This window comes from Triplophysa dalaica, chromosome 12, assembly GCF_015846415.1.
Source record: "Triplophysa dalaica isolate WHDGS20190420 chromosome 12, ASM1584641v1, whole genome shotgun sequence".
Taxonomy (NCBI): Eukaryota; Metazoa; Chordata; class Actinopteri; order Cypriniformes; family Nemacheilidae; genus Triplophysa; species Triplophysa dalaica.
In genome coordinates this window covers 2,821,901-2,835,762 of record NC_079553.1, presented here as the reverse complement: position 1 = coordinate 2,835,762, position 13,862 = coordinate 2,821,901, and the positions used below count along the sequence as shown (strand labels likewise).

The window sequence follows — 13,862 nt, the reverse complement described above, 5'->3', positions numbered from 1 at the left end:
ATCCAACACTTTACAAACCAAATATCCATAATTACATATATATAGCATCCCCCTGTTGCATAAAACGTTTGCATAATGCATTGAACTCCGCATTAAAACCTCTCAAAATCAAATCTACATTCATAAACTTAAAGCCTCATGCTGGGTGTCTAACTACCTGTATACACTACAATAAAACAGGTAAGAATGTTACAGCCTAAGTACTTAAGACACCAAAGCTTTCATTGATCAACAACAGCTGCGGGCGTGAATTATACTCTTTCACATGTTGAATGGAGCTATAGGGGAAGGTCTGACTAGTTCACAGCTACCTGCGCCAGCACTGATACCATGAGGCCGGATAGTATTCCTGATAAGTATCCAAAAACGGAGATCCTCAGAAGTTCCCAAGGAGAAGAGGGATGGAGGAAGAGGCCTGAGGGTTCTCACAGTGAACTGCGAAACCTTTCTGGGTTTGACGTGAGCCAGACACCGTGTCCCAAGAGAAGAAACACAAACCCAAGCTCTCTCTCTCTCTGGCACATGCATATACATTATGGATGTCAACCAAGTGCTGCGTGCTGATTTCACCGGAGTTCGAGAATATGAAGGGCAATCTGAGAGGAGAGACAACCGGAGGGGGAAAAAGACACGTGAGACAGGCAGGGTGAGAAAGAAAGAGAGATAAGGAGAGCGAGTAAATGAGAGCGCAGGCAACGTGCTGTGAGGAAGAAGCACTTCATCTGAGGTGATCAGATCATGATCTGGGAATAGAGTCCAGAGACCCGAGGGAGAGGAACTCTAAAGGAACTGATAAGCTCTTTCTGGCGGTTGGCAGTGGATCGATAATCCCTCACTCTCGAGTCTCACAGCGGGTACACTTGAATCCAAACATCTCACGTGTCATCTGGACTCGTGCCGGAGTCACATAAATCAAAAGCGCATGTCAAATCATACCACACGTCTTGAGACTTTCTCGGCACGCTGAGCAGGTGTTGTGTGCTCTGCTGATGTCTCAAAATCAGCACTTGTTGGAGAACATACGGCAGATAATCGTTCAGCATGCCACAGCTTCAGGAACATGTAGGTGTACACGGAGGCGGTCTGGGACATATATAAAATATACCTGCTTATGTGAATCATACGAAACGCTTTAGAGCGCACCTTTGCATTCAATTGAAGAGTATAACACATCTGTTCAGCTTCTAAAGAGCTTAGCTTTGATTTATAAGAAGGACGTATTGAGAGATCATTAAAAAACTCTTGATTTAATAGATTTGTTCCAAACACAAGTTTATGTAATCCAACACCCCATGAGAATGAAGTCTTATATTGGAAATATTTTGACATTACTATAAAAGTTGTAATTCATAACTTTTTTATACAAAACACAAGACCGGATATAAAACAAACACACAATTGATTTACAACGGCAAGATTTTTTATAATGATTCAGAATTTGAGGGTAATTCCAGGATTTTTTATTTAGATCTGGCAACCCATTTTCATCAGTGCAGAGGAGCAGAACCAAAGCACTACTCGCATAAAGAAAACTCTGCAAGTAATAAATGGTAAAAAAAGTTACAAGTTGAACATGATTTAATTTATTATTAAAAGGTTATAAAGGTTTTACACTGACAACTGGTGATACTGACAACAATTAACATTGTTTCGAAACAGACTATTTCCCCTCCGACTTGAGACACATACGCTTTTTGATCTAATGGCAAGTGCTAGGGAAAATAAAATATCGAAACTAAAATAGATAAAATACATTTAATAAAAGTAATTTGCCTTTTCATATAAAAATAATTTAATCAACAAATTTGCAGTTTAAGGTCAGAATTTACGAGTATCATATACCACAAATTTACTACAGTCTTACCACAATAACCACAGTTAAATCATGATATTTGCATTAAAACATAACATGGGAACTATTTCCTCAAGTCTTCCAAACCTGTATAAATGCCTTTATTCTGTTGAACAGAAGTAAGATATTTAGAAAAATGTAAGCAACTGACATTTCGGGTATATCATTGACTACCATACACTCGATGCCATAGTAGGACCTTTTGGTTCCATAAAAGGTTCTTTAGATTATAAAAAGTAAGAAAGAGAAAAAATCTTTGACAGAATGGTTCTTTCTGGAACCAAAAATGGTTCTTTTATGGCATCGCTGTGAAGAACCTTATAAGCAGATTTATTTTTCCAAAGGGACTTCAAAATGTAGGAAATAGACAGATCACTGGGGTTTGGAACAAAGCCTTTTCACTTTTATATTTATGCACCATTCAGCCCAGAGGCGTGTCCTTACACATTAACGTTGTGCTCGTGAGAATAAGTCAGCGTGACAAAGTGAGAATAGCTCCTAAAAGTGTCATCATACACTACACACACGTGTTTATAACGGCATGTGGAGCCCAAGCAGGACAGACAGGTGTTGAAGAAGTCCGATAAGACGAAAGAGAGTCAGTCTCGTCTGACACCGGGTGCACTCATGCCATAACCTGCCAAAAACAGCTGTCACGCCGGATACAAGTCACCCACAGAGACAGCACACTTTCTATTCAAATAACAACCGCAGCACCGTGACATGGCAGGTGTCACAGAAAGCCGCAAAATAGTGGAAACTGACAATTTGAGGTTTGATGTTTTCCATCTGGATGTGTGAATGTGTGCGGTTTAAATTGAGCCGACAGCACAGCCGGTCTTAATTCTCTTTCGAAGGCGCAAGCCGAGAGCGGCTCCAATCACCTACCGCTTTTCATTCGTCTATAATGGCTTAATGGTGCCGATACGATTATGAGCAGCGGGATGCCACCCGGCTCGCTACGCAAAAGGATGCCCACGAGAACCTGTTATACTGGCTTACCACTATGCTACACGCCCCTCGCGCACACAATAACGGGAAACTTCTTGAAAAACGCTCCTTTGCCGGTTTCGTATTTCATAGAGTTGACTAAATATTAAACACTGATGCTAACACAAAGAGCCAATTTCTGAGAACCAAAGTGTTTGCACAGCAGTATTGAGTACATGGAATTCATGAGACATACATACATTCAAATATAAACTGGATTAATTTAACGTTGAACTACATTACAGCACAAATATTCTCTACAGTTGTTTATAAAAGTAAACCTTCCCGGTTTTGGGATGAAAAAGGGTTCAGAATGCGTTAAGCTATAGTATAAGAAAGTATAAGGTGTAAGATTCTTCTTTTCATGCTTCTTTTCATAGCATTGTTTTGCTATATTCATAAAATTAGTATTATATTTCTTTTGCTTTCTTTCGTTTTGGAGCACCGCTTTGATACGTGCGCGTCATTGCGTTTATCTGAATGTCTAAATCAAGTGCCAAATGATTTTACGGCTTGTAGCCACTAGGGGGCCCCCAAGATTGCGGGCCCTACCCATTTGCGTGGTGGTTAACAACACTATTGGCTGTGGGGGCAAACTGGTGACAAAATAAGACGCATTGGAAATCGAGAAACATGACGGCATCCTCACTAATGCAGTCTGTCTGCCTAAAGCGTGAACAGCGAGGAGGTTTGGCACATATTCAGGCCTGACCCAGCGTGATTCGAGGAGGGGGAGGAAGATTTCGGTGGATTTCTGCAATTCAAACTTAATCCAGTCCCAGATCAATGACTGAGACTATGTAATTCAACACTTTCAAAGGATCTCCGGGGAGGGAGTGGCACGGTGTTTGCTGCAATGTGCGTGTCCAGCAGTACAGGCGGCAACTTTCTGCTCGGGTGTCACAATGCATGTTTGAATGAGAGAGAGCCGGAGATATACGCCGTCAGGCAGCGAATGGGCTACCAGATTGGTGTGTTTATGATGAGATCTAACAAGCATGACAGACTGCCTCTGTGATGGCGCGCATACGCTTGCTGCCAATATTTGTTGGAGCTTGTCACGTTCAAATATTCAATTGGAGAGTTAGTCTGATGCATTAGCACTCTAGAATCTATGTGCCTTAAAACAAACATGTCTTTATTATGTCAATCATGACTAAATAAAGATGTACAACAATAATAATGTGACTTCCTTGGGAAGAAACTGTTCATGAGAATTTGATGTTATCTTTAGCAAAGCAAGAAGACAAACACAGACTGCTTAAACAAACAACCCACAAACAATGAATCACTCGCATTTCTTCACCAAACTGTGTAAACATTCTCAGTAAAGGGTGATAAATGTGAATCCCTTGACTAATGATAAATCCAGAAGCTAACTGAAGTCAGGAACCAACTAATGTGGATTCCAATAAATAAGATAAAACTGGAAGTGTGGTTTACAGCTGCCCTGCCCTATTAAAAAAACAATGACAAATCTTGAATTTGCCATTCAAAAGAGGCAACGCCTTTTATACTGAAGCTTTTATATTTATATCCTCCTGAAACCTTGTATCTCCAAATTGTGCAAATATCTAACAAAGCATCGGCAGAATACCGGTTTCAAGGTGTACCAAGGTTTGAAAGAGTCAAGGTTTCAAAACCGTTCCAATTTCCTGTGATACCGTTTCTAAGGTATGAGCTATGTTTACACAAAAGTACATAATTAAGTCATATTTAGGCCTAATATATGGGCTTCGAGAAAAAAAATGTTTTTAAAGAGTATTCTAATTTTAAGGCTTTATTTTTACCTGACATATATGTTCTGTTGGTTAAAAATAAAACGTATTTGTGCCCAGTTGTAAAGTTGTTGTTTGTATACGCGGTTTAAGAAGGACAACAACGATATGTACAATTAAGTATTGAGAATAACAGCCCCATCCTTTCTACTACCAAGTGTAAATTCAAGATTTTCAATTGTGGCTTCAGAGTCTTCGACCCAACCCTAAATCTTTCCCCAAAGGAATTCTACAAAGCACAAAGAGCAAGATATTTTATGATCATATATTACATTCACAAGACCAGGTATGAGCTGGCCTGCTTTCGCCCACCATATTTCATTCCCACCATATGTCATGTCCCTATATCAAAAACACATGGTTCATAAAGGGGGGTCCATGTTTGATGGAGTCTTAGTGAAATAGACTTTCTAGGCCTCATGGATCAATATGACTTTAATCTCTGCTGGACTGGGCTATGAAAGACGGAGTATGGAGAATAAGGGGCAGGGCTGCCGTAAATCTATCCAGCCTGTCGGGTCTAAGACTGTAGGTTCTGAAAACCTCAGAGCTTCACTACAAAAACCTCCGTACCGACACAACACATCCTCCAAGTAATATATTCCTCAGAATTACATGATAACTGTCTGTTCCTTTGATAGTGCACGAACGTAACATAAGGGCACATTTCTAAAAGCTATCGTTTCTGTCAAGTTTAACAGGTCAGGGAAATGAGATTGGGCAAATGCACGCTGCCCTTAACCAAACTTTACGTGCACGCTTAGTATGACATCATGCAGTCTGAGAATTAATAAGGTAAGACATTTCATAAGAAGTGAGGGAGGTGATGAGACAATTAAACTAAGAAAATAAAGAGTTTTATTAACACAAAATATCTATTTTAGTGTGAAAACAATTTGCATCCTGATCATTATACCCGTCAGGAACGGGCAAATCAAATAAATGACTCAGAGAAGAGCTGACTCCATTTGTTCAAAGAACAGGTACACAGAAAATGCCACTGGAAAGGGAAAAAAGAAAGCGAAGGAAAATCATGTCATACATGAATACAAAAGAATATTGCAAACTTGTCCTAGACCATAACAAAAAGAAATCTTCAATGGCTGGTTTAACAAAAATAAAAATCTAAAAAATAAATATTTCCAAATTTGTATAGTGCTAAAATATACTGAAGTTAGATACACATTCAACTATAATCACATAATAGCACAACACACAGCACCAAGCAACTTTTGCATTCAAGCTTGTGAACTTATAAAGTACTGGAGGTTAAATTCATACATTTCTTCTACAGATGTTAATATACAGCTTTAAATGTATTCGTTTCACACATTTAAGTCCAATGAATTGTTATGCATGGCAAAAGTAGTCAACTTTAACAATTCACCACTTCTATATCAAGAAGAAGGCAATAAAACTTTCATCATCGCATTCAAGAACCTTCAAAAATCTTTTGAATTTGCATTTGTTAAACTCTTTTAATATGGCAAGATCCTAAATCACTAACTGCGTCCATCGTGCATGACTGGTTTCCGGCCTCAATGACCTTAATTAGCTCTCCATTGAGGAAATCTTACAAGAAAAAAATGTGTTTGACACAATTATGTCCTTGACTGCTGTGTGCATCTCTTGGCGGTGTTTATCACAGGCTGCCGAGAGCTGTTGAGTGTCTGGCTGTTTTTTCTGATAGTGGAAAAAGCCAGACAAAGCAAACAACGCAGGCCAGAACGGCAAAAGGTACGTAGCGTCAGCTCCTGCCTGCATTGAGACTTACTTAAGTGAGCCTTCTTTGTGATTTCAATCACGTCCAATGCACGAAGACTTCAAAAAGAGTGAAAAGGAACACCAAAATCAAAGACTAAAAGTTCTTTTTGGAAGACTGTTCAAATTAGTATTAATGTTGTTGTTCTGCTGAACACAAAGTATTTAGAAGAATGTTTGTAATCAGGCGGTTCTGGGGCGCTTTTGACTACCACGGTCAGGAAAAACTACAATTATGCAAGTCAATGGTGCCCCAGAAATGTTTGGTACCCATTTTCTTAAAAATATCTTCTTTTGTGTTCAACAGAACAACAAAATGCGTGCAGGTTTAGAACAACCAAAGGGTAAATGATGACAGAATTTTCATTTTTGGGTAAACTATCCCTTTTAGAGCCAACAGCAGATTTCAAGGGTCTATCAGTAAAATTCATTTGGAGAGAATATTCCGAGGCCACTTAAGTGATAAAAATGATGATAGCATCTTTACCTCAAAAGCTACTCCACTTTGGTCTCAATCATTGTTTACCATCACCAACTAAGGGATTTATGAGTAAATCCCAACAACCTTTTAAGATGTGGTGCTAATAAACAGACACTAAAGACAAACTTAAGATGAAGGATTCCTACAAACAATAATGAAGGAATCACAGCCTCCGGCCTAACTGTGCAAGGCAGAAAACACAAAATCACAGAGCACAGGGTGAGTCTGCACCTGGTTGAGTTGGATTTCCGTGGATCTTACAAACAAACGACTGAGCGTCTCGAAAAGCATTTCTTCCTCCAGCAAGACTTACTGGGCTGTGTGAGATTAACTCTTCAAAGTAAGATTCTAAGTTCCCTTCTGTACGTAAGGTCACGATGATCAACACATTCTCACTCCCGACTCGTCACATAATGACTCTCAGTCAGTGCATCACTTTTTTACACCCAGGGTACCCCTTTGCCGTTGTTTTACAGTCATTATGAAGCTGTATATTAGATATAATTTGCGATGATGATGTGTCGGGGTCTAATTTAAGTTTAAAGGCCAGGATAATTGCGTTTACGTGACGCTGTTCAGGCAGTTTGAGTAAGTAATGTAACATAATATAAGATACAAGCAGTCAAAATGTCGTACAAAAAAAATACACTATTTGTACGAGAAACGGATGCGAAAGCGATCCCCGTCCCCCATAAATCTCAGATCCGGTGAATAACAGACCTTCAAAAATTGCCGTCAGAAGGAGTGTTACGTCAGCTTTGATGCCATTGGTTCTCCCGTGTCTCGTGACCGATACCGTCATTTCATTGGCTTGGAACGTGAAACGGTATTGGCTCCCGCAATCAACTGCATCTAGCTAATGTTCCAGTTTATCTTTTGAATGGTTGCCGACTGCATGCATTCACGGACATGTCATCTTCTTTAAAAATGATCGTACGGCTTCCGTGTGCTGACCGAGCGTCAATAAGTGGCGAGTCGGGAGAACGGGTTGTCTATTTTCTATCATTTTCCCATCAAACTGTGAGCCCATGGTCTCTCAGATCCTCACTCAGCCAAATTTCCATTGGGCCCCCTTGAAATTGGACCTGTTTTTGAAGGCATAGATAAATCACAGAGGAATGGAGCAGCCTTCCAGAGACAACAAAGGAAAAGCCAGAACCGGTTTGCACTGTTGTTGTACGCTCGCTCACTTCCCATCAGATGTTGACTCAGAGCAGCTCTGCCGTTTGAAGAAAAGGCGGGAAGAGCCCTCTGGCAGTCCCCTTCCCCTAACCCAACTCGCACACACCTCGCATCATTTATAGGTCCGATGCAGTTGACAGGCGAGTATAAGAAAACATTTCTCGACTGGAGACGGACTGCCTCTGATGCTGGGGAACAAGCACTCACAGCTGCTGCTTTCAGAAATCTCTTTGACACATTTCCTCATTATTTTGGTGGCACCGACCATAGTCAGAGTTGAAAGAAAAATAAGAGGTCCTCTGAGCTTCTACTGCAGATGAAAGTTTAAAAAAAAAACAATGCCGGCCAATTTCCTTAATTACAAAGGAAATAAAATTACGGTCACCAGGGTCCTTCGCCTCCTCATTTTTTACAGGTACTGTGCAATTAATTGAGGTCAAAGAATTTGGTTGTCAGGTTGATGCTGATTAATGAATCTGTGTGATGTGTATCTGTGGTGCTTGAGACATCCGAGCCCCCCTCTCGTGGCCCACGGCCTACACCTGGGCTGTCTAAATGATGTTCAGGCATGAGACAACTCGTAATCAGTCGGGAAATCCCTTGAAAGATGAAGAGTATGTAGTTTGATCAATTGAAAAAAGACAGATACAGCTGTACGATTATTTCAGGAAAAAGATGAGCTCCTGGAGGCGTGCAGGGGGGCGGATCTACAGCACGAGCACACAACACATCATCACATTATCCCTGCATTACTTTTGATTCACAATAAGTTTGTGTTGTTTACATTATGCACAAACACGCCGATTGCCAACAAAACACAGACATGCGTTGACCATGTGTGGTTCATGTCCTGCATCTTTTAGCGTTGGGACCACATCATCAATCAGTTTCAAACAATCTCCAAATCCAGCGTTATATCCACCGCTTTAAACACCACAAAATATTTAAAAAAAGCCAACTTCACACATTTTACATTTTACTCAGTTGGCAGACAACTTATAGACCAATGACCCTGACCCGTCTTCCTTTTGCTGAGTACCATGATTATGTCACTTATCATAGTATGCGAGATGGCACCACAAGCAAGAAAGTTGCAAGCCAAGCACTACGTCTCTATAGGGGTTTACAGCGGCCCGCTGCAGTGCTTTACACAAGTGAATCTCAAAAAATGGCCTACACTTGGTTCCCATTCCATGCTCTGTTCTACAAAGAAAGAGAGTCGCAGTCTAAGCTATAACTATCCTAGAAGACTGACAGTCCAACAACAAGAGGAAGCCAATTAGGCACTAGAAGGACAGAAAGACATCTTTTCCCAACAGGGTTGACATCATATTGAAGAGCTCTTCAACTTAAGGTTTCCTCACTCCTAATGACAGGCCCATATCAACCAGGCCAATTTATAAGTCGATAACTGCTTGTCCAATAGACAGAAGCAGTACAGTAGTTTTACCAAGAGTCAGTTTAGAAATCTTCAGACAACCCTGACAATGAGATGACAGTGATAATAACTGTGGGATCTGGTGAAGCATGGCACCAACAACGCTAATGACATGGGTTCCATTCCTAAGAAACACAACAAAGAGCTCAAATGCACTGTAGGGATAAATAATGCACAAGCACCACAATCTGAATTTAATCCAAACAACCTCTGAGAAATGAGGAAATTGGTGCCACCGTTGAATACAACTGAGCGGTAAAAACTTGCTCGGGGACTACAGAGTGTTGCCATTCTGTCTTTTGTGTAATTGTATTCATGCACTTTAACGATTTCTCTGATTCCAACCATTAATCCTCATGTGCTTCAGTCTCCTTATTGCGAGATGCATTTGCTTGTGTCGGTTCCAGCATGACGACGCTTTGGATTCTGACAGGGAACTACAGACAAAAAGATCCTTGAAAGATCAAATAATTTCCAGGCCACTCACGCACGGAAAAAGCCATTCAGAATTTCAGACAAAAAAAACTCACGACTTCATTAGCATCACCGCTGATGGAAATGCACTCATATAAAGCAAAGCCATATTTTCAGGGTCACCTCAATAACGCTCTTGCTTGTTTTTTTAAGGATCAATTGATTCTTTTTAGATTATACCATCGATTCTCCGATAAAAGCTCATCCATTCATTGTTCGAATTTTGAGTTTGACAACAAAAAAGCTCAAAAACCTGCAGTGAAAGCGCACCAGCCTACAGGGAGAGTGCAAAGAGCTAATAATGAAGAATACGCTAGTTACAATGCCTGTATGTATCTCTCATCGGGTCACTCGTCAATGCCTCCTGTCAACCAGTCTACTGAACAAAAAAAACAAAAGGTAAAAACACAGGCGGAAACGACAGGCCCTACACAATAAGCGTGGATTACACTGTGTAACTCGGGCAAAACCCAACAAAAGCAGGATTAGACTCCAGCTGAGGCACACCGAGAATGCACGACCTGCCGCGGCAGTCACACAACCCAACAGCCACCAGACAGCTTGCTAAATGGAAGTCATTTAGTTTACTGAAAATCAATAACTTCCTCAAACGAATCATGATTGTTTGAAGTTTTTTGGGGGGAACAGTGCGACAGGTTTCCTGCAGCCTGGAGAGAGAGAGAGAGAGAGAGAGAGAGGAAGAGAGAGAGAGGAAGAGAGAGGGAGAGAGAGAGAGAGAGACAGAGAGAGAGAGAGAGAGAGAGAGAGAGAGAGAGAGAGAGAGAGAGAGAGAGAGAGAGAGAGAGAGAGAGAGAGAGCTACATTATGAACAATCACACACTGCAGCCTTTAGTTTCTATACCTGATCTGTCTTCATGCAGCCCACTAACAGTGCGGAGGAGGAAACGCTTCATACTCTCAGTGTGTGTGTGTGTGCGTGCGTGCGTGCGTGCGTGCGAGAGAGAGAAACTTGTGATGCATGTAAAAATAACAGAAATATTATCATCATTATTAACGGATGTTCCCACTAAATGCATCCTTAGTGCAGATTACACAGAAGTATGACTGACACGGAGGATGCTTTAATGTTCACAGTGTTCATTTGCACCTTTAGATTTGTGCCATTACGTTTTCCATCAGATTCTCATTAATTCGCAGGCTATAAAATGACGTCTCTTTAAAAACGCAGATTCTTTATTAAAATCGTTCATTTCTTATTCAATTCAACAAGAAATTTTACGGTCTGTGCATTTAACGACGTTTTCGAGCTGTGATTTTTTCACAAAGGTACTGAATGAGACTTCTGGTCAGTTAAAGAGCGCAACGGAGTAAATCCTCCTCTCTGTGCGTCAATCTACTTTAAAGAAGAAACACGTCTAACGTGAGTCCACATAAAAAGACAAAAGTTTCTCTTCTGGAAAATAAAAAAGAATATTTGCATCGTTTATGACAACGTGTGTGTTTCACGCGTAAAGCGGCGCGACAATGCGTAAAGTTGATCTCGCAATATCTAACATTAAACAGACTTATGAAGCATAATAAGGCACACACTCGCGTCTGCTACAGAACTTCCCATGGCAGGTTTCAATGATAAAAATAATACGTCAATACTTCATCTCCATGCTTATAAACAGACTTTGCGAAAGGTACATAGTTGTAACTATGGTATGATAACCCATCCGCCCAAAGCAAGACTGCTGCACTTTTACTATAATAAAACCCTGATTCGTTCTCCTGACAGGAGGAAAACATGCATTTCGTCCCGAATAACACACAGCTCCAAAACATGGCACGACTCGAGCTTCAAATACCCAACGAAAGCAAATGTCACCGTTATCAGAAAAGTTTCGAAACAACTCGTTCTGCTCCAAACCAAACATATCACGATCGTTTGTACACGCAAGTGCCCAAAACAAACAAGAGTTTGACAAGTGCGCAGCGTCTTCAGACAAACGACTCTCTTTACCTGTTGGTCCCTCCACGCTATCGGCGTGAATCTGAATAGCCAGAATCAAGAGAATCGCGCAGGTATTCATCTTAGGTTTAAGTCCAGTTGGGAAAACGAGCCGAAATCATTTCAGTGACCCCAGTAGTTTGGATGATGAAGTTGTGGACCGACTCCCGGTCATCGATTCCTGAAATCCAGCCGTAGCGCAGTTGAGAGTCGCGTGAAGTGAAACGGGGGCCGTACGGTCCGATCAAACTGACGTCAGGATAAACAGTTGGAAGGGATGTTTCTTTCTCCCCGAGCGCACTTTCTGGCATTCGAGTATGCGTAGCGTGCTTGAAAGTGTGCGGACGACGCCCCCACGCGGCGCTTTTGGGAAGTGTGCGTCATTCTGAAGTGCGCAGACACCTCGGATTTGTCATATTCCCACCAAGAACCCGGAAGCAACATCATTTATTAACATTAAACGTTTTGAAAGTTACATTAAAACAACAAATTATGTGGTTGCGTTAAAACATTGAAAGTATTAATGAAGATTAAAAGAGCACCGTTCCTGAATTGTTTTCCGGGTTGAGGTGGGAAATATCCTAATTCCGAGATGTCTAGAACGCAGGGTACACACAGAAGCGTGATTCCAAATTAAAACGTTTGTATTGTTAATTTGTTGTGCTTACTCAATTTATTGAGGGCTACAAACTGTCATACTACGAATAAAAGCACCATTCGTAAAACGACGGTTTATTTTGTAAGAGAATTCGACTTTCATGCTTTTTCCTGTTTCCCAGAACAATAGCCATTACCAGGCCAGCAAGTTCTGGAGCACAAGATACTGGACCGTCATGTTATCTACTCCGTCCCACAGGTTGCATGAATTTGCGTTCATCTGTTTAGGCTCAACAAAGACGGACTACCTATGTAGTCATGAATAGAAGCAACAGGGCCAACTTGGAGCTCAGCAGCCTGAGGTCCATCCATGTCCCACAGCCAGCAGGGATGGCAGATGCAGATAACAACATGCTAATCCATTCACATACCAATTTATTTCCACAAAGCAATAAACGATAGCACCTTTTTTCTCTCTGTCACAAACAGTCTGCTTATTATGTATTCATAGCAGGGTATTTCATCAGCAGAGTTGTAGATCAAGCAATCGGAGGGTCTGTTATTAAAGCATTAGTCAAATAAAGTTATGTCAAAGAGTCAAGGGTAATAGTATGATATACAAACAGGTTAATTGTGTTTACTGCTCACACATCCCATGTGTGGGATGTGAGAATGAGCAAAAAAGATTTCTGTGTGATTTGTTTATTTTGGGCGATCAAATCTATAATGCCACTTGCATGCATGCAAGAATACTAGTAGATCGTTTTTAATATAAAAGTGCCTCGGAAAATGTGTAAGTAAGAGTTCCTACCTTTAACAAAAATTGGCAAAATTGGTACGGCTAAACTGAAAATGTATTAAAATAAATCCATCTCCATGAAAAAAGTCACACACAGCCTCTTCTATGACCTTGCACAGTCATTGTACCGATGGGGCTCTGTGTAGAGGTTCATCATTTGTTTAGGTGCCCCATGTGAGCATCAGAAATGGGCCTATACAGTATTATGAAAGGTGAGACAGTTGCGCTCTCCTCCACAGAATGACATTTGAGTCCTGTTATGGGAGTCCCCGGTACAGCAACAAACCCTTTTTTGTGATAAATGACAAAAGAGTGATGGACCGTGCAGATTTTTATTCGATTCTAGAGAAACGTGAGAGGATTATGAAGAGCTCCTCTCACCTACAATGAGATTGTGAGCGTGTACGTGTAGTGTTTAGGGAAAAGTGTACTGTGAATAAAAACATGTACGTTTCTCAGTTGTCCCAAAATAACCTCAGTTATGCGCTTGAAACTGTTTACTCAGTATGAAGATTTTTCAATGCTGTTTTACACTTGGATTGTAATCTGTCTGGGA

The 13,862-nt window shown here is 40.9% G+C and overlaps 1 protein-coding gene across 9 annotated transcripts in view; it reads right to left on the bottom strand.

The window, feature by feature from the left end:
- The window catches only part of ptprub (protein tyrosine phosphatase receptor type Ub), a 184,330-nt gene extending 172,126 nt beyond the window's left edge, over positions 1-12,204 (bottom strand). For all 9 annotated transcript variants that reach the window (XM_056762139.1, XM_056762142.1, XM_056762145.1 and 6 more), the window contains exon 1: positions 11,923-12,204. In XM_056762139.1, the coding sequence (XP_056618117.1) occupies positions 11,923-11,992 (70 nt within the window). In that variant the 5' untranslated portion in view covers positions 11,993-12,204. The remainder of the gene's footprint in view (positions 1-11,922) is intronic.
- Between the last annotated feature and the right edge of the window lie 1,658 nt (positions 12,205-13,862).